This window comes from Archocentrus centrarchus, chromosome 12, assembly GCF_007364275.1.
Source record: "Archocentrus centrarchus isolate MPI-CPG fArcCen1 chromosome 12, fArcCen1, whole genome shotgun sequence".
Lineage (NCBI taxonomy): Eukaryota > Metazoa > Chordata > Actinopteri > Cichliformes > Cichlidae > Archocentrus > Archocentrus centrarchus.
The window spans coordinates 13,658,053-13,678,335 of record NC_044357.1 but is presented as its reverse complement, the minus strand read 5'-3'; the positions used below and the strand labels follow the sequence as shown (position 1 = coordinate 13,678,335).

General features: G+C 41.3%; 2 protein-coding genes across 4 annotated transcripts; one reads left to right on the top strand and one right to left on the bottom strand.

The window, feature by feature from the left end:
- Nucleotides 1-226: 226 nt before the first annotated feature.
- LOC115789138 (inactive phospholipid phosphatase 7-like) lies at nucleotides 227-7,442 on the bottom strand. Of its 2 annotated transcripts, XM_030742375.1 has the most exons (3): nucleotides 7,230-7,442; nucleotides 6,357-7,078; nucleotides 227-1,866 (listed from the first exon to the last, which is right to left on the bottom strand). In XM_030742375.1, the coding sequence occupies exons 2-3, from the start codon at nucleotides 6,826-6,828 to the stop codon at nucleotides 1,478-1,480; spliced, it is 861 nt and encodes a 286-aa protein (XP_030598235.1). In that variant the 5' UTR covers nucleotides 6,829-7,078; nucleotides 7,230-7,442; the 3' UTR covers nucleotides 227-1,477. The 2 variants fall into 2 exon arrangements, with proteins under 2 accessions (XP_030598235.1, XP_030598234.1); XM_030742374.1 differs by having other exon boundaries at nucleotides 6,357-7,442.
- On the top strand, nucleotides 6,520-19,287 carry fam78ab (family with sequence similarity 78 member Ab). 2 transcript variants are annotated; one of them, XM_030742378.1, is made up of 3 exons: nucleotides 6,520-6,652; nucleotides 9,382-9,685; nucleotides 15,339-19,287. In XM_030742378.1, the coding sequence occupies exons 2-3, from the start codon at nucleotides 9,423-9,425 to the stop codon at nucleotides 15,862-15,864; spliced, it is 789 nt and encodes a 262-aa protein (XP_030598238.1). In that variant the 5' UTR covers nucleotides 6,520-6,652; nucleotides 9,382-9,422; the 3' UTR covers nucleotides 15,865-19,287. The 2 variants fall into 2 exon arrangements, with proteins under 2 accessions (XP_030598238.1, XP_030598237.1); XM_030742377.1 differs by lacking the exon at nucleotides 6,520-6,652 and adding an exon at nucleotides 8,403-8,524.
- The last annotated feature ends 996 nt before the right edge of the window (nucleotides 19,288-20,283 follow it).

Below are 20,283 nucleotides of genomic sequence, written 5' to 3'. Positions count from 1 at the left end.
GTCCACGTGTGGACTGTGAGGCATTTTACAATCCTCATTCAGCTTGCCACAGATCTGCCTAAATCTTTAATCTCAGAGCAGCAATCTCAAACACCCACAGAAAAAAAAACTACATGAAAGTGAATATATAAACAACAAATTCTGTTACTGGCATTCTCGTGCCGCTGATAAATTAAACATATTCACATTTCCCTGACAGTCCACTGCATTTTATTGAGATAGAACAACATTATAAAAACATCATATACAGATCCCTGTACAGCACAAATTCATGTACATGTTTAACCTTACTAAACCAATCAAATCATAGCAGAGTTCATCCTAAGGCTCCATAAAAAAACAGAAAAAAGGCATAACATGTCCACAGCTGATATTTCAAACATATATTCCTATTCTTGCACCCATACACTTCATCTTTTTTTTAGTGAGGCATCAATCGGAATCACTGAAAACCCATACACATATGTTTGGTTGTTGTGGAGACTTTAACGAACCATTAAAGACCTTTAATGAAAGCGCTGCAGAGAAGTATCAGCTTTAAAAACAATTTCAACTCATTAAATCACAAATGGCACATTGATAGAAATTATATTTTATAGTATAAGAAAAAATATTAGATTTTGGGTGATAACTGTTGTACAGAAACAGCTTAATAAAAAAAAAAGTTCAAATATGATAAACATACAGCAAAACAAATACACAAATATAACAGTCATGCCACTTATAAACAATGTGCACTTTCCAAACTGCCATAACTTTATATACTTGAATGCTGCATCCAATAATACAGCCTAACAGTAAACTCCAGTGTTCAACATGGTTTTACTCTCCTAAAATATAAGGAAAAACTTGACATAGCATGGAAGTTAGTGTCCTTGATAGAGGCTAAATTATAAATGAACTGTAAAGGTTAAAAGATTCAAAGATTTCAAAAATCTTTTAAAAAAAAATCCAAACTATTATTCATTCAAGTACACGTTCAAGAAAACCTGCAGTCAGTCTGCAGTTATTTTATTTTGCTTGTGGCTGTTAGTGTTTTGTTAACACTATGAAGCAGTGTGATACTTGAATTTGTGAAGCGTTATGAAGGTCTTGCGACCTTCTTGTTTGGGGAATTGCATGCAAGTCAGCATCTGGATCCAAACATTAGTGCTTTCCTGCTCGCGCCCTGCAATAAAAACAAAAAAAAAAAAAATCTTTTGACTGCTGCAAAACCTGTTTCACAAATCCTGCTAACATATAGGTGACAATCTGAAGGAAAAACCTAAAAACCTGAGCTTCATGGTTACAGGTTATAGGGAAAAAAAGACTTGTTGAGTCAATGCCAAGGTGCGTTAAGGCTATACTGGTAGCAAGTGTTGGCCCATCACCTTACTAAGACACGGTTTCTTGTTTTTCCTTTAATTTGTCACCCATCGGTAAGTATTTGATATTGCAAGGTTAAAGTACCAAATAAGCCTTGTATGCTAGCAAAAGCTCAGAAAAAGGGGCTCCAGCTCAGTGTGCTTATGGAAATAAGAGTCTGACAGGTGTTTGACGAGAGCCACACCGTCTCCATCAAACTAAAATGGAGCATGCCCAGTGCAAAGCCGCACACCATATCGGTTAGATGATGTTTGCCCAACAGTACCCGGGACATGCCCACCAGGAAGGCCCACAGCACCAACAGGATGCGAAGCGGCACAGCCAGCACCAAGTGGGACAGCAAGAACTTGGAGACCATGGCGGCCCGGCTGGCGTGCGCAGCGGGGAAAGAGTACAAGTCCATGGCGACGCAGTCCAGGAAGCTCGGCGTCATCTCCCAGGGTCCTCTGCGTTTCACCAGTCTCTGGACTCCAGCCACAGTCATCACGTCAAGGATGAGGGCTATCATGAAATAAAGAAAGCCATCAACCCAGATAGTATAAATATGTAGTGACAGATAAAGACAGTGGTTGAATAAGTGAATGTTTAACTTGTATAATAGTACAAGTTAAGGTCCTCATTTAAAACCATAATTAAAGAAGTATCGATTTGTTATTGGCAATATGTAAAAGGAGTTTCAAGGTAAAAGTGATCATTCTGCAGAAAAATGGCCACTGTGAGTGATATTACTGTATCTCCTTTAACTCCTTGGATACATCGGTGAGGCTGTGAGATGATTAACGGGGCTGGGTGTATATTCAAAAATCCTCAATACAAGTACAATCAAATGAAGCTCAACTCAATCATGGATTTTTAAAAGCTTCTGGCCCATTTGGCAGTCTTCACATAAAACAGAACAACTGGAGTAAATATGTAAGTAGATATCCTGGTGACCAGTACTAACCAATGAGCAGCATTTGCTCTGAGTCCACATACCAGACATTTGTAGAAGCCTTTTTATAACTCCACAGCACTCCCCAAAATATCTCTGCTGTGGCCATCTTTAAATCTGCTTCAAGTCAGCCATCTTCACACTGACTTAACTGAGCCTGAGCTAAATATCAGTCCAGTGTCTGACGTATTGGCTGTAGTGCCCTACTACTTGCTATCCTAAAGGGACCATTGTTTCAGGGTCAATACCAGCTCTTTAAAGGCAGTACAATGGGTCATTCTATACAAAATCAACTCAATCTGAAAAAGTTCCCTTCTGACTCCCTTAGAAGCAGCTGATTTTCTTTGCACAGTGACTTTAGTCTATTTAAGGAGGGCATACAAAATTTTACCCTCATACTATGATTTTTTTTTCTGCGTTACAGGCCCTACAGGGTCTCAGGATCACTGGACGCTCTATTTGCAATTTGTTGCTTCATTGCTTTTTGGGTTTGTTACAGCTTCGTTTTGGCATAAGATGACAGGTCCCTTTTCCTCAATTTACAAAACTTCAGAGGGGAAATTCCAGCAGCTAGGACCTCATCTGCTGGCTCATCCACTGATGAGACGCTGTGTATCAGGCCCCTCAAAGGATTTGGAAAAACTTATTTTTTAGGACTTAAAGTTGTTTGATCAGTGTGACATATCCCAGCTGTTATATAGAACATGTGACATCACATGTCAGTCAGCGCTGTGGTTAGTTTTCAGAAGTATAGCTTCTGAGATTTGAGATGATGAACTCAGATATGCCGTTCAAGGCGAACCTCCTATCCCAAGGACGAAAACTCTAGTTCTAAGAAGTGTAGCAGACACCAGGTCAGGGTGCCAGACATTAACTTGGTCATGGGAAGAACCAACAATGCCCAGCTAAGAAAAAGAAGGAGTCTTTGTGTTTTTCGGGGCAGCATGCAGGTGGTTTTTGTGTGTGTGTGTGTGTGTGTCATTTTTGCCTTTATTGGGAAAGCACAATTGGAGACAGATGTGAAACACAAGAAAAAAAAGAGCAAGTGCAGTACAGTACATACAGTACATGCAGTAAAGGTCAAGCTGGTAATCAGACTGAGAATTTACTGCTGATGGCATCCGCACCTTTGGGGAATCCACCCTGACAGCTAAAAGGGGGAAAATATTTCAAATTTCCCTTGTGAAAACCAGTAATAGCTGATATTTTAATCTCAAACGGATATTCCCTGCCCCAAACCGAGACCCTTCACAAATGTTTTGTCTCTATGCATGTAGCACACACACAAACAAACAAATAAACAAAAAATTCACTGTCAGGTTAATCCTTGAAGTAGCTGAATTCGCAAAGCCACTAGAAGGGTAAGGCTACACAGGTGAGCCCCTTGAAACATAATGCTAAATACTGAGCTATCTGTTCCAACAAGCATAATGAAAAATTAATTAGAGACAACAGCTGGGTGAGCATGACCTAATCCTGTCTGTTTGTTACTGTCACCCTGCATACAGGGCTCCACCTCAGCACGCAGAGATGGTCATTCTGAGCACACTGAACTGTGCCTCATTCATCCTCGTAGAAATGCTGAAAGGGATGTTAAAAATAGTGTTGCAGTCATTTCTGTATCCTTAACAGGACCTTTTTTCTTTTTTTTTGGACAATGTATTGCTGATAATGTAACATGAAATAAAGCTGGCCGCTTTAAAAGGAGTTCTCTTTTTTTTTGAGACAAACTGTCTGACTAGGAAACAAAAAAAGCCATGCCACACCATACTTGATAAAAATAGGAACATCCTCTGCACAGTTAAGACCTGCTTTTGGCATTTCTGACATGTTTCATAGTCTTTTAGACAGTCCCAGATTGCGTGTGACTAAAGTGACTTTTCATAACACTAAAGGAGAAACATTTCTACACTGCACAGCCCGCTTGTTTGTAACAGCGGGCTGAATCAAACTAACCCTGACAGACCAGTCACGGCTGATTAGTTTCCTGATAAATAAAAACAAAACATGCTTAAAGTAAGTATTTAACATTAATTCCCCTGCCCACTGTTGACTGGGTTGGATATTTTCTCCTGAAAAACCTCAATAGACCAGAAATTACACCAGACCAACAAATATTGAGCAAGCACTTGGGGCAAAAAAAGAAAAAAAAAAAGTCACAAACACAATTCACCAGTGTCCCAAATCCAGAGATTTACTAGCTTCCACTCAGAGCTCAATGCAGCTTCAGCCACAAGATTTGTATTTCTTTCTGGTGTATAATCTGTTTGGGGCTGAGTTCATGTGAGCGTGCCTGCACATGAACAAGCAAACACACAGGTCCCCCAGATACTCCGAACAATCTGATCTCATGTAGAGAGATCACATTTTTGCTGCTGTAGTGCTGCTTTATGTCATTAATGTTAATGGAGACAATAACCCAATACTGAACTTTTTTTTTTTTTTTAATGTGAGGACCCATATCTGTTACCAAGTAGTTTTTGTGGCTCCGGAGCCAAGATAAGGAAAGACCCACATAAGGAAAGGTCCATATTCTTCTAAGGAGTCCACTGTACCATGGCAGGGCTGATTAGAGAGGATGATAAACTGCTCATGAAAGCATATAAAAAGATTGTTGACATTTGGCAACTCTGACAAACTGAAGATGAAGGACTCGCTGTTTTCCAGCTTCATAGATGTGGTGCATGGCCAGCCTAAAACTTTAGTGCCACTCAGCTCAGCCTGCCAGGACACAGTGGTGTGGGACTCTCTCATGTGCCCTCCTCCTGCTTGCCACCTACCCATCAGCCATCCTGGGCCGAAGTGGTGGTCCACGGTGGCAAGAGGGATTTGAATGGTGCTGTTTCTCCACCCTGCCTGAACCTCTCCAGCTGCTACGTGGCCATGTCTGATGACAAATTATTCCATGTCCCTTTGGGTCTGGACAGGAAAACAAAGCCTGTTGACGCTGCACGTTTTCCACCACTGGTAGCTGAGAGCACCGGAGTGACTGACCACATCGCCATGAAGCAGAATAAACGGGACCTATTCCAGTCCTCAACTTCCTCATCCCAGTGTAGGATGCTGAAGGAGACTGTTCTGCGACGGTCACAGCGTTCTTCTCTCCTCACGCACAGTAAGGACCGTGCTCTTCTCTTGCATAAGAACTGCCAGGCGCTTCCTATAGACTTCCTGCTCCATCATTTTTTACGAATGCAGATAAATTGAAGAAAGCTAATAAAAAGCCAAATTATCACCAATTTCCAGATTATGTTTCAGCAGATGTATTCCCTCTTTTGCTCTCGCCACGCACAGTTTATTTATATGCAACCAGAGGCATCTCATATGTGATCGGTCACTTCTACTTGAGCTACAAGCAGACTACAAATGGAAACCAGAAAATTTGCAGCGGAAAATTCTTGTATCTTGCCTACTGATTTTCATATTCATATATTTTAATAAAGATGAGATTCTGAGCAATCGTTGAATGATGCAATTCAACAGAAAAGTACAGCAAAACACAGTTTTTGCAAGAGTGATTCAGTCCTTTGACTTTGGCAGCATTAGATTGCACTGCATTTTGTACTGGCACAAACACATACAGCAACCATACCACTTTGATTAGAAAATACTCTTAAGTAAGAAAGCTGTGTGAAGCAATTTCAATCAAAACTGAACATCACCTACATGAGAAAATGATGTAATATAACCTGTAAAAGGACCTCAATAAAACTGAGACTAATATTTAGTCCTTTTGTTTCTGAATCTGCAGGTTGAGATTACATTCCCATCCAATCTCCTATAAAAGCAACACTTCAATCATATGTCTTAAAGTCTATAAACACTCATGAAATTTGCCTTCATAAAATCACACCGGCCCTCTTGTTTGTGAATAAACCCCTACACTGGCAGGCTAAACACAATAAAACTGTAGTATACTCATTTGGCGCAGCTGGCTGGTTTCAAGGGTGAAGAGGAATAAAGTGACAAAAACATTGTGTCACTGTGGGTGCAGGTACAGCTGCGTGGTGCATTCTGGGTACTAAAGGACAGAGGTTGGTGAGTGTGGTGTGGCATTTACCCAGCAGCAGGTTGACTAGGACCTCTTGCCCAGCCAGAGTGTTACTCCGTGTGAGACACACGATAGTGCCAATGATCCACGTGATACCGTGCCCTGTAAGAGCCAACAGGGCAACCATGGAGCGGCAGCCTCCCCAGGAGGACGACGTATAGGCGCACACCCCCATGCGCTTGGACAGGCAGATGTCAATGGCGAGGAGGGAATTCATTGCTATTCCCTTGAAGGAAGGGTTCAGCTGCATGCAGTCTTCCTCTGGCATTTTGTTGGACTCTCTTCTGTCCTTGCTGCCTCTGTCGGTAGGTTCTTCGCTCTGCTGGCTTGTTTGGTGCTTGAGTTGACCCAGTCGCCTTGAGCTGCCTCGGCTCTCGGTGGGGCCACCGCCACAGAGAGGCTGATGGTTGAGTGACATAAACTCAGGTCTGCTCAGGACGCTGTTTCTCTCCCGCGCCCTGGATCTTACATTGGAGGGCATATTGGAATACGGGGCCAAGTTCTCGTCAGTGGGTATAATAACCGATTGTCAATCTCCAGAAGACAATGCAGGTGGTGCGAGACAGTGAAATGTCCCAGGATAAACCCCCTACACCACTCCTCCCCCCTCCCGTGGCCTAATAGATATATTTAGACTCTCTGGAATGCACGTTGTCCATGGTGTTTATACCATGCGGGGAGGAAGCGTGTATTGAATAGCAGTTGCTTCGTCCAATCCAGAGAAACCCGATCTAAAGCACGGAGATAAAATATCAACATGAGCATTTCGTTACGCACAGCTACACTCCTAACAGGTGCTCCACTGCTTTGGTGAAAAACAAGCTCGGTGCAAAAAGAATATTGTGCAAAGAGACTACGCAAGGCACGGTGTTGTTATCTTACCAAGCGAAGAAGAGACATGGGGCACACACTACATCTCTCTAAATCCTCCCTGATATACAGAGGGCGAAGATTCGAGTATAAAGCAATGCAGGCGAAATCAGAAGAAAGTTAACAGTCACAAAGCCGTCGACAATAAAAGATAAAGACAAGGTAGCGCAGGCAGTGCAGCGTTTGCTTGTTCCTGGCGGATTTGACGTAGTTTACGCACGATCCCGATTCAGCCTCAGCGCAGCGCTCTGCCGCGGAGCGGAGTTCTCCAAGGTGCTTAAACAGACAGCGCAGAGACTGATAGCAGCACCGTGTTTAACTTTATTATACACACAGGGGCAGGATTTTTCAACAGAGCTACAAAAAGAATTTAAACTGTTAATAAATACTAATAAAATATGATATCATGTTAGCCTGACAAACATATAACCCACATTTTACATAATTATTGAACCAATCCGGATATTTGCTGGCTCCTGCTACACTACATCAAAAATAGTTTAATAATAATTAATTACTATTAAAAGTTGACTGACCCATCGATAAGTCAGTGGACAGACTTCTCTAAAATTACATAGAAACTGGTCAGCCTAGAAGATGATTTCAATTTTCTGTATCCATATTTCAGAACTGTGTGAACCGAATGGACACGCATCTTACATGACCTTTGTCCGCTCAGTCACGCGCTCAAAATCACTTATAATTAACGTATCCAAATGAAGACCATTCTGCCTACATTTCCCAGCAAGCTCGCAAACACCAGGGCGGAAGTGTCGTCAAGAAGACTACTAAAGCTGCTTCCCAGGCAGCTCAAATAGACCAATGCGTGTAGGGGTGAACCTGCTGTGGCAGAGATGGGACGAGCACGGAGAAATGACAGCTTGTGCAGGAATTTAGGCTGAACTGCAACCCATCTCTCCGAGCGCTGCAGCTGTCGGCTGGAACCGCAGTATATATTTTCTATGTATTTTTTTTATTATTATTATTTCAAATCAACACCGGATCCTGTGGAATGGGCGCAAAAGTTGACCCGGCGCTGTCATTTGGATGTTGCGGTGCTCCGTCTCAAACTCGACTAGATTGTCAGCGCTCGTGGAAATGCCACTTCTTTTAACGGGACGGTGAAATTCTTTGCAGTTGCAAGGGGGTGGGTGGGGTGGGGGGTGGGGGGGGAGAAATAAATAACGGGATCGGCCGGGGAAGGAGATAACGGAATTACCTCTCTGACCGGAGAACTGTGAGCTGAATTTCTCCAGGATTTGGCCCCGCCGAGGAGACTGGAGACTTTCCAGTGAATTGTTTTATAGGTAGACTTCTTTTTTTGCATGTTGCTTTTTGTCGGCTTAAAATAAACAAACAAAGACTTCAGTTCATAATTGTACTGTTCATCTGTTCTGTAGATGAATCAAAGCATTCAACAAAAGTGCTCATGAATCGTACACTTTTTCTTCTGGGAAACTGAACCAGATATTTTAGATTTGGCGAAACATTTTATGCCTTTGTTAAACGGACTTGAGGCTGCTCCGCGTTACATGAGAGGCATTTGAAACTGTCGGCATCCACTCTCGAATACCTACAATATTTGTGATTAGGATTCTTGTCACCAGCTGGACGCAGAGCCGTAGCTGCTGGTTCAGAGGTAGTCGGAAGATTATCTTTAGATTGCATAAAGAAACACAAGAGAATCTGATGCCAAGCTGTAACATGAGTAGTTTTTGTTAATTATTTAGCTCATAATTAAACCTGAACCTCTCACACGCACTTTTCCAAATGGATGCATTTTGCCCAAAGGCCATCACTTTGTGTGGTACATTACATTCAGATGGCAGTGGCTGGTAACTTGACAGCATGAAAACATCAGTGCACGGATAAGAACATTTCTCGTGCCAGAGCCGGTTTGGTGAAGTTGCGTTCACGCACCGGAAAGCATGCGCTCTATTGTGAATATTTTCTAGGCCTTTCTTCTTCTTTTGTAGTTTTGGATAATAATAAAAAAAATATATAATTATATATATGCATGGCTTTTCATGAGGCAGACTGCAGCATATAAACACTTTTTGTGCTCATAAACCTTTTTTTTTTTTTTTTTTTTTTTGTCTGTTGGGGAAACATGATGTGGATCCAACTGTGGTGACTGTTTCCATGCGTCTTTCCTCTCCTCCAGACTGCTGGACGTTGTTGTGGACTGTGTTGCTATTTAATGCAATGGGCTGCATCCAGAGTATCAGATGTAAGCCCAAGAGTTTCAGAGACAGTATCGTCATCCTGGAGCTGAACGCTTCCATCGACTCCAACCCCACCAGCATCGACGAGACATCCGGCGTGGTCCTGCGCTACCGGACGCCGCACTTCCGAGCGAACGCTCGTATATTGGTGCCGCCAGTAGCAGCCAAGGAGACATGGACCATCGGGTGGATCCAAGCCTGTAACCACATGGATTTCTTTAATACGTATGGGGACAAAGGGATGTGAGTATCATCGGATCTTATTACTGCTTGATGAGGTGTTGAGCACATTTGGGTGAGATTCGAACGGGAAATAATTAACTTTTGACATAATTTTAGAGTTCCTTAGCACTCTTTGTTTGGAACATGGAGCATCACAGCTGATGAATAAAAACCCTTTGAGTTAGGCTGCTACTGATATTTTTGCTATACACAGTTTCAGTGCTGGCTCTTCTACTTTTAATTCCATTTCTTTTATTCCAGTTAACCAACCGTGAGCATGGTTTACAAAAACGCAGACAATGTTCTGCTAATTCTGACGTTTTATGAAATTTTTATCCAGGACAATCCAAAAAGAAAATGCCTGTCTAATACTCACAAATATTAGGGAACTAAATGGTAGCTGTAATGTTTATTATCAATACTGATTAATGTGGTTTCTAATCTATGAAATGCCCCTAAATGGTGAAACAATCACAGCTTCACAGCTGTCATATTTGGGCATCTTATTTTGTCTGAGCAAAAGCTCAAAATCCAAACCTATTTAGCTTACAGATAAGACAAAGAGAAGCCATACTGTTAACATTTAAAAAGCTGGAAGCTGAGAGTGCTGAGACTATTATAACACATATTTTTTGGAGGTCCATTCATCTAGAAAATGTGGAGAATCCAAGTTGGAACACTTTAATCCAGTCAAAAGATCTGCCAGAACCAATTGCTGATGGGATATGTTGGTAAAAGGTTTAACCAGTTTAACATAAACAAATGAGCTTGACTACATTAAGTACAGGCAAAGAAGAGTAACAGAAAGAGTCAGTGCCAGCCACCAAAGGAGAGCTTTCATTCGTACTGTATGTAATTTATGGGTTAAATTACATACAGTACGAATGTATGTTTGTAATTTATGGGTTAAATTGTGTGAATGGCAGAGTTCCTGTTTTTGAATTGCAAATACTGTTAAAATAACTCCTTAGAGGAAACATTTCACAGTAGTGAAACTAGCCTAAGGTTGCATGTGGTTCTCCCAGTTGAGCAACAGCACAAGCCTATGTCACGTAATCCAAACATTACATATTAGCATCTGTTTTAAAGAACTAAAAAATAAGATCGGTAGAAACGTCAAATAAATGGACTCGACTGTGAGTGTGCTTAAATATTAATCAGTAGCTCAACTGTCCCACAGCACATGAGCTTTAGACACAGGCCTACAGGCTGCAAACTACTTCAAAAGGTAACACATAAGTATGAGCGTGGGACACTATGACAGGAAATAATAATTGCTGTAACCTTTACGATGCCCCCACTTGCCAGTAGAGTTGTTTTCCACCGGTTGTTCTTAATAAAATAAGCATGAACAAATGTTCGTTTAAACCGTGCTCATGACAACTGAGGGACTGTCAACAGGTCTTTCTCTCTCTTTGATTCTGCTATGTCTTTTTTCTCAACACGAGTGTTTAGATACGTAGCATTCGTCTTACATCGTGCGATGGGCAAACACAAGTTGATCCATATGCTTTATCTGTAGACACTGCTACAAGACGATGTTTGAGTGCTGCACAACTAAGATTAGAGTCCCCTCCCGGATACCCCACACCCCTGTGTGGGCCTGCGTGTGTGTATGTGTGTGTGTGTGTGTGAGAGAGAGAGAGAGAGAGAGAGAAACAGAGCCCAATTACTTTCTAAAAAAATCAGTCTCACAGGGTCTTTGGTATAAACACATTTTTGTGTTTATAGCAACTGCTTCTTTCATTAAAGTTACGATATTTTATTGTAAATCCATGCTATTTTGTCAAGTTATTTTTTTCAGGTAATGTTTACATGTGGAGAAGAAAACCCACATTTAAAAACAGACAGCAAGCTGTTGAACTTGTACCAATACTGACAGTAACTGTAATATTATGAATAATAATAACATGTTATTAATACACATAATTTAAATATCTGTATTGTACTTTGTGCTTGTCAGTATTGGTAATGAAAATCTGGTTTCATGATTATATATAATTCCACTTACCAGCATTTTTTAGCCCTATCAGAAACACACTCACCAGCCACTTCATTAGTTACACCTTACAATTAACAGGTTGACCCCCTTCCTGGTGACTGTTGAGGGCATTTGAGTGCAGTGAACTCATTGGCATGTTTAAGAAACCAGTTTGAGATGATCTGAACTCTGTGACATAATGCATTATCCTGCTGAAAGCAGTCATCAGAAGATGGGTACACTGTGGTGATATAGGGATGGACATGGTCAACAACAATACTCAGGTAGGCTGTGGTCTTTAAATGATGCTCAGTTGGTACTCAGGGGCCCAAAGTGTGCCAGGAAATTGAGACTCATCAGTCCAGGCAACCTTTTTCCAATCTTCTTTTGTACAATTTTGGTGCGCCTCAGTTTCATATTATAAGCTTACAGGAGTTGCCCCCAGTGTGGTCTTCTGCTGTTGTAGCCCACCTGCTTCCATGTTCAACGTGTTGTGTGTTCAGAGATGTTTTTCTGCATACCTTGGATTTAGCGAATGTTACTGTTGCTTTCCTATCATCTGAAGCAGTCTGGCCATTCTCCCCTGACCTCTGGCAAGTCATTTTCTTCCAGAGATCTGCTGCTCACTGGATATTTCCTGTAAACCCTCATACGTGGCCATCTGGCACCAGCAGCCATGCCACATTCAGAGTCACTTAAATCACCTTTCTTCCAAATTCTGATGTTCAGTTTGAACTTCAGCCGGCCATCCTGACCATGTCTACGTCCCTAAATGCACTGAGTTGCTGCCGTGTGATTGGCTGATTAGATATTTTAGTTAATGAGCAGTTGAACGGGTGTACCTAATGAAGTGGCCAGTGAGTGTGTACTAAATGTGCCCGGACTTAAATTACCCAACATGACTGTAACAGATATGGTATATGTATATATAGAGCTCTGCTGTATATAGGGGTGTTAGAATGTGTATACCCAGCTCTGCAGCAGCGTTTACAGACGGCAAATCCTTGAATCTCATGCACTCGAATATTTACTTTGTATCATTTTCCAGTGTTAGAATCATTAAGCATTTCTTTTCAGCAAACACAATCAATGATAGAAAAGGCTGCCTATTCCTTATGCACATTTTTAAAGTCACACTTAGGTTGTAAGAGATGAGTCTGCTATCACCGCTGAGCCTCTCATACTAAGTAGTGCCTTTGATCCTAATAAAACTTCAGTGTGCTGTAATTGGACAGAACAGTTGAGGATGGTAATGCGGGTGATTTCTCTGCTGGCTTTGGATGATGTGCTCAGGATTCTGTTCACTTCTTCTCCCATGTGCACCCATGGGCTTTTAGCGAGGCGCAGTTTAGTGGGTTCGGACAGCTTGTGTGTATTTAAGAAAACAGACATGCACAAAGAAAACAAAAATCCAATTTGTTATAGCTATGTCTTGAAAGAAAATGTATCCCTTTTGCAGACAGAGTCAATAGTCACGGGAGGCATTTTAAACATTTATTTGCAAAATGGTGAATCTTAGTGATGATGCAATTATCTCATTGATTGCACTGGCACCCTGTTTCTTTACTTTTGTTTCTAGTGTTCACCCTCTGTGGGTGGGGAAAAAAAAAAACATTTCCTGGGCATCTTTATGGTTTATTTTTTTAATCAAACTGAATGTTTTCCAAACTATTTGCCCGCAACATGCAAATGAGTGTGGGAGCAAAGGTGCAAAAACAGGAAATAAGCAATTTCACTGTTGCCTTTGTTCGCAGTTGTGATGAGACCTTTTCAGTGCACGCCCAAATCGTCAAAAAGCTTATTTCAAATTGTTTCATCAGGTCCAAAGCCTTAAGTTTTCATCTATAATTCTGGTTTAAATTGATGCTGAATTGGACAGAATTTGCTAGGCAGCTTTCAGTTTTTATATGTAGCGTACATGGACTTATGATCAGCAGAATCATAGGTAACAGGAAATTACAGCTATCTTTATAACAGCAGTGGTTTTGAGTCTTTTTTTCAAGCCTAGCCACATCAGCTAAGCTACATTTTCTTCAACACCACAGAATGCATTCATTACAAGTGAATAAACCAGGTGTTGTTTAATTAGAGGACGCTTAAAAGTGGGTGCTGTTGCAAGAATTTGTCATACAATTAAGTTGCTCAAGTTTCCATTGATCCATTTCTTTGAACTTTTTTCTTTTTTTTTTACTCTATCTTTTACATCAAGCTATTTCCCCGTGTATCCAATATTTCAGTGATACTTTTAGCTGTTTAAACTCTTTCATCCAGTTTCTCAGACTTGGATTAGGCCTAATGCTAGATAGAAAGGAAAATCCAATGAGCTTCTCCTTTGAAAAAAGTCTAAGTCTAAGCTCAATCTACGTCTGGGAAACTGAGTCTTTATTTATTCATGGTAACTTTTAGATACATGCTGAAACTTCTCTGCGTTTCAACTGCTTTTCATGCATGTAAATAAAGATGTTAATATAGCTATATCTACACACATAACATTTACAAAAACATGCCCACAAGTCATGCTGTAAAAAGATTGAGAAGCTTTTTTAGAAGAAAAAAAAAACAAGTGGGGTGAATCATTTTAGTGCGTCTGCGGTTCTGTCACTAACACCACCTCTCACAGACCATTTGGTTGTGACAAAGCAGGCAGTTAAGACACAAACAGGAAGTGAGCTGTGCAAAGCTTTGCCCAGGCGTGATCAAAGTTCCTGAGCGTGTAGATAAATCCAGATTTGTAGGTTAATCCTCCCCTGATTGTGATGTGCTTTTTACACCTGAAGAAAGATGAGCTTGAAATTTACATTAAATCATGCAATCATAAATAATGAATTGGAAGAGGGCTCAAATCATTTGATTTTAGGAATTGTTTGAAATAGTGACAAAATGGAGAATTGCTGCAAATTGTTTGGGGAGGCATCGGATCAGAGGATTGAGGGATCCTTCAGAATAGAAATGTACATTTACACACATGCACACATGTGGGCCTGCTATTAGCATGCCTGCCTGCTATTAGCATGCCTGACATGCTAATCCCCCCCCCCCAAAAAAAAAAAAAAAAAACCCTGGGTGAATTCATAAATCACAATGTGAGGCCAGGCGGAGCAGGCAGTAACTCATGTGGCTGGTGATCGCACTGTTATCTCTGTTCTGCTGAGCCTTGGTTTCTTTGAATGAAAGGTAATCTTTTTCCTCCTGTGGGCAGAAAATCGATAGGTGGACAGAGCAGAGGTACCGGGTCACTTAAGCCGTTCAGTGTCACCTGCTGTGCATGTCAAAATATTTCATCATTGTATTGGGTTCTAGCTCAGTGGGATGTAACTGCTGGAAGCATCCAGCTGTGAGGCTTTGATCCAATTTGTTGTTTCTGCCCCGAGTCGGTAGATACACAGAAATATCTATCAACTCAGGAGGCTTGTCACACTCGTGATTTCATTTATTGTATATTTCTGGTTGAATACAATTTACATCTTTTTTTTTTTTTTTATCTTCACCAGCTCTATCAGTGTTTTAAAGCCATCAAATGACCCAGGAAACATATTTAGAAAAGAAAATCATATCAAACAAACATATGAAATGACTGCCTGGGTCATCATCTTTTTACTGTACTGCAGCTTTCTTGCCCAATTCAGCATTATCACATGAAAAAAGAAATGGTTTCTGAGTGAATTTTCATCTATGCCTCCTTTTGACTTCCAGGTCAAGTTGGGAACTCCCTGACCTGCGTGACGGCAAGATCCAGGCCATCAGCGACTCAGACGGTGTCAACTATCCGTGGTATGGAAACACTACTGAAACCTGCACCGTCATAGGCCCCACCAAGAAGGACAGCAAATTCACTGTCAGCATGAATGACAATTTTTACCCCAGCGTGACCTGGGGAGTGCCCGTCAGTGACAGCAACGTGCCTCAGCTCAGCAGCATCTTCCGCGACCAGAGCTTTACAACTTGGCTTGTGGCCATCAATCAGGCCACCTCAGAGACACTGGTCCTGCAGACGATCCGCTGGAGGATGCGGCTCCACATACAAGTGGAACCAGAGAAGCCACTGGGTCAAAGGGCTGTTCTCAAGGAGCCCGTGGCCCAGGAACAGCCACAGATCCTGGGCAAGAATGAGTCCATCCCCTCCAGCGCCATGGTCAAGCCCAATGCCAACGACGCCCAGGTGCTGATGTGGCGGCCAAAGAATGGTGACCCCGTGGTTGTCATCCCACCCAAATACTGACCTGTTTCCCTGACGTTCACTGACTGGCCTTGGATACCTTAACAGTATCATCTCTTTATTTCTTTCTTTTAGTCCTGCTCCTCACCAGCTCTCACTGCTTTAACCCTTCTTTAATATTTGTTTACCTACATTATTTTTGGCCTCTATATTCTCTCATGTTTTAAAATGAAACCAGCTCTGAGAAGAAAAAAATCAAAACAAAAGACCAGCTGTTGCTTTGAGGTGCGGGCTTGATCGTTTTCTAAAGGTACTTTTAAAACTGGAGCGATAAAATGCAACTATTCTACCTTCAGACTTGGTCGGGTCTCACTGTGCTAAATTGCAAAAATGAAAGAGAGCATTTTATTGATTTTTTTTTTTTTTTTTACTGTACTGTATAGTTGTCTGAGCCAAGTGATGTAAGGTTTGGGAGTTGGGGCGGATTTAAGTATTTACATGACAGTGCGTGTGCACATGCACAGATGTCATGTATGAGCCCCAGCTGTGTTTTTATTTATGGGCTGGAAGAGAAGCACATTTAATTGTATTTGATGTTATTGCAGTGTTCTCTACATGACAAATTGCATTGGGTGACATGCTAGATTTTAGTACTTTTTACGAAAAAAAAAAAAAACCCCATGCAAGACATTCAATCCATGCTGCCTTACATTGACATTGCTTTCCACTGCAAACTTCTTAGCCTTAAACAAAGTGCAATGCAGTATGTGGCAACTCATTCTGTTCCTTCCGGACTGTTGGCACTGGCACGTGTGGGTTTAGGACAGGAACAATAGCACAGAAGGAAAAACCCCGGGTCCCAAATCTAGGCTTGTGTGTTTCATTAACCTGACAAAACTATTGTCCTAACAAGTGCAACCAGTATCATGTGCAGATGCAGTTACACAACCGAGCGAGCTAGCTAGCTGAGGTGTGTTTCAAGTGCTTTATGCAACAGAGGAGATGCTCTGTGCGGATGGACATACAGAGAGGCCAGTCTCATCAACAGCCCTCAGCACGCACGCACGCACACCCACACACACACACACACACAAAACTAAACATGCAGTAACAACTTGAGCATAAAAAAAATCCACAGCTGACCTCATTTCACTCATTTTACTCTGTTATTAGAGCTCAATAGCAGAAAGCAACTTCTCCTTTCTTAGTATCACTCCATCTCAGGGCCCCTTTTTACTTCCTTCCCTTCTCTCTCTTTTTTCACCCATCCTGTTGTTGCCTCCTCCTTATTGCCACAGTGAATAAGCATTCGCATTGCTCACACTGAGCAATCAATAATTATATAAATAAGAGGGGAAATAACTTTTAATAAGTGGACGGTGAAAAACAATAGTCGGTCTTTTTGTGCAATCTTTTTGTCTTTTCTCTTATTGTATTTATTGTTGCCCCCTTTCTTTAATACGCCGGCATCAATTTTCCTTCCATATAATTGAATCCAATCATTTGTCTTCTATGTTAACAGACTTTTCTAATTTTTTTTGTCCCTCCCCCTCAATCACCTCTAATCTTTATCTACACTAGTACTCCTCCTCCCACTCGCTCACTTATTCACTTCCTCTCCTCTGCCTCACTTTTATTTTTTTTTATGTGCTGTTGAGGCTGCAAAGCCAAGCAGGAGGCATGCGAGTTTGATGCTCAGTTGGCATATAGATGACCCACTTCTCCATAGCTCTCACTGCAGAAATGTGGGGCCTGTCTTTCTTCTTTTCTCCACTGGCACGCACACACACACACACACACACACACACACAAACAAGCAGCTCTGGTCAGCTAAAGATCAACACTCAATGAAACGATGCGTATTTAACTCCTAATCTTTGAGAAGCGCTTCAGCTGCAAACTGAAACCTCTTGCAAAAACATGGAGATGCAGGCTGAATTTGGCATTGGTGGGGTGGGGTTATTTGCTTATCAAGGGTATCCCAAAAGAAAAAAAGAAAAAAAAAATATATATATAGGTTGTGTAGACACTTTTTCACTTTTAGATGTTTGAAACATCTTGCAGTTTCATTCCGCCCACCCAGTCTGTGCATTTGGCACCAACTAAAGAAATCATCTGCATTCAGGTCTGATCTGCTCATGTTTTTCACAAAGGTCAGTAGGCTGCTGCTGCTTTGGAGTCTGAGCATCATACGGTGTGTACCACAAGACTTGGTCGAGGCCTTCTGTAGCTGTATTTGAAATCAACCACTTTGACCTAAGAAAGTAGGTAAACACAAATGCAAATAATGACGTTGATGACAATCTGTTCTACTTAGGAGCAGAGCCTTAATTAATGTGACGAGTAACATCTGTGTTTACCTAAAGCAAAGAGCAGGCAGCTGGGTGGGGGGTGCTGAATATGAAGGTGACAACAAATTGGATCCATTTAGATCTTAATGGCAGCTTAAAATAACGCTGACATTTTAGATGTCAAGTTGATTCAACTTGTGGCTTGTAGGGAAGGTGATGCTGCTCATGTTATGAACTCACCGACCTCTCTCAATATGCAGCCCCTCTGCTCCGTGGACTGCCCCGTAAAGCTGTTTGATGACCAATGGACACCGTGGATGGTACTCAAGCTGGACTACGTGTAATTTAATTAAACACTGACACGCAGAGGGGCCCTTACTTTCAGTGTGTATGTGTGTGTGTGTGTGTGTGTGTGTGCTTTAAATCCCACTGGAAGGATTTAGGTGGGATGAGGAGTTTCACTCATGTGCTTCTGCTGTTGTTGAATCATGACCCTCTCTCGCTCTCTCTTCCCATTCTCGCTCACACAAATTTAAGCAGAGGGCAGGGAAGGTTGTGTCCTTGTCATAAAAAGAGCTCACCCTCTCTCACACACACACACACACACACACACTATTTCACCCCGAGGCGAAGGAACCAGCCTGGCGTGGTATCTGTTTGTCACAGCAGTGTCACATTGGCAGTGAGAACTCATTTATCAGCCTGGCACGTGGACCGTCTGAACACATGCACAAGCCATATTCAGCAACACGCCTGTTTACTAGTAAACAGGAAGTGCTTTGCAGCATGTAAACATTGTGATAGCTGTACTGGTATCATGAGAAATTAAAGTACTGAGGTCACTGAGTGGGTGCCTGTCAACTATCAACAGCATTTTATGTAATAATGTAGGCAAAGGGCACTAATTGTCTTCTCTGTGTGTCTCAATCTATGAACATTGTGTAGATGAAAATTTGTAACTTCATAATTGCTGTATGTGCTTCCTTGACTAAGCCACAGAAAAACAAAACTACACATTGTTGTATTTTTGCTGTACAAATGAGGAAACAAGTGCCAAAAAAAATTGGATAAAGCCAAAACTATGCATTGTTTTTAGAGACACGTGAACTCAAAAACCTCTTGGCACTTAAAAACAGATGTTTTTTGTTTGTTTGTTTGTTTTTTTGGTTGCTTTTAATTAAATGCATGTAGCACATTTGTGTTTCCAGTGAAACATTACAAATATAGCCATGCTAGTAGGGCTGTGCCAAGTCAGTGTTTCCTCTCCTAAACCCACACTTATAGTTCCTGTGAAGGCTGCTAGCTTTGTTTCATTTCCTTATTTAGTTGTTCAGTGAACCGTCATCCCTTTATTGAAATTACGTTCACACTCAGGACCACCTGCCTTCATTTTCTGGCTTTTACTATTGGTTGTGTCCCATGAAAGTGAGTATTCCATAGGTGCTGTTCCATCGTGCTGTTCTCCTTGTGTCAGCGATTATGAGTCGTTTTTAAATGTGACCCCCACTTGTAGCACAAAAGATAACAGGAGCAACTGTGTCTCTCCTTTTCTTTAGGTGTGTTTTCTGGAAATACAGCACTGAAATAGTTCAAGCCGAATGTGTTTTCTGTTCAGCTTTGACTTTTACACCAATACTTGAAAATGGATCAGTTCTGGCAAAATATTTAAAACTGTGAAAATGCACAACACTGGGGAAACAACCCCCAGAAAAAAAACAAACAAAAAAAAACAATATATATATATATAATATATATATATATATAATATAATATAAAGAGGTCTTTTTCATGACTTAATAAAATGTATAAATACTATTCATGGTCTTTCATTTTCTTTTCAGTTTACATGTGTAGATATTCTTTACCCACAGAGATATTGCTACCCTAGATGCAAATTATAAACATCACCTCTCCATCACAGTGTTTGACAGATGGTATGAGGTCTTTGTGCTGATATGCTGTGTTTGGTTTTTGGCAAATGTGGCACTGTGCATTAATGCCAGACATCTGCATCTGCACTTTGGTCTCATCTGTCTGTTCTAGAGTTCTTCTGGTTTGTTCAGATGCTACTTTGCAAACCTAAGCAGTGTTGCCATGTTCTTTTTAGAGAGTGAGCTTTTCTCCTGGAAACTGTTCCAAACAAGCCATAATTGTTCAGTCTTTTTCTAATTGTACTGTCATGAATTTTAAC

What these genes read in the sequence shown, in the direction of transcription:
- LOC115789138 (XM_030742374.1), bottom strand. Translation starts at nt 6,828, where the DNA reads ATGCCCTCCAATGTAAGATCCAGGGCGCGGGAGAGAAACAGCGTCCTG. An exon ending in CCTAGTCAACCTGCTGCTGG is followed by an intron (nt 1,867 to 6,356) that starts GTAAATGCCACA and finishes ATTTCATGATAG; the next exon opens with CCCTCATCCTTGACGTGATG.
- fam78ab (XM_030742378.1), top strand. Translation starts at nt 9,423, where the DNA reads ATGGGCTGCATCCAGAGTATCAGATGTAAGCCCAAGAGTTTCAGAGAC. An exon ending in ACGTATGGGGACAAAGGGAT is followed by an intron (nt 9,686 to 15,338) that starts GTGAGTATCATC and finishes TTTGACTTCCAG; the next exon opens with GTCAAGTTGGGAACTCCCTG.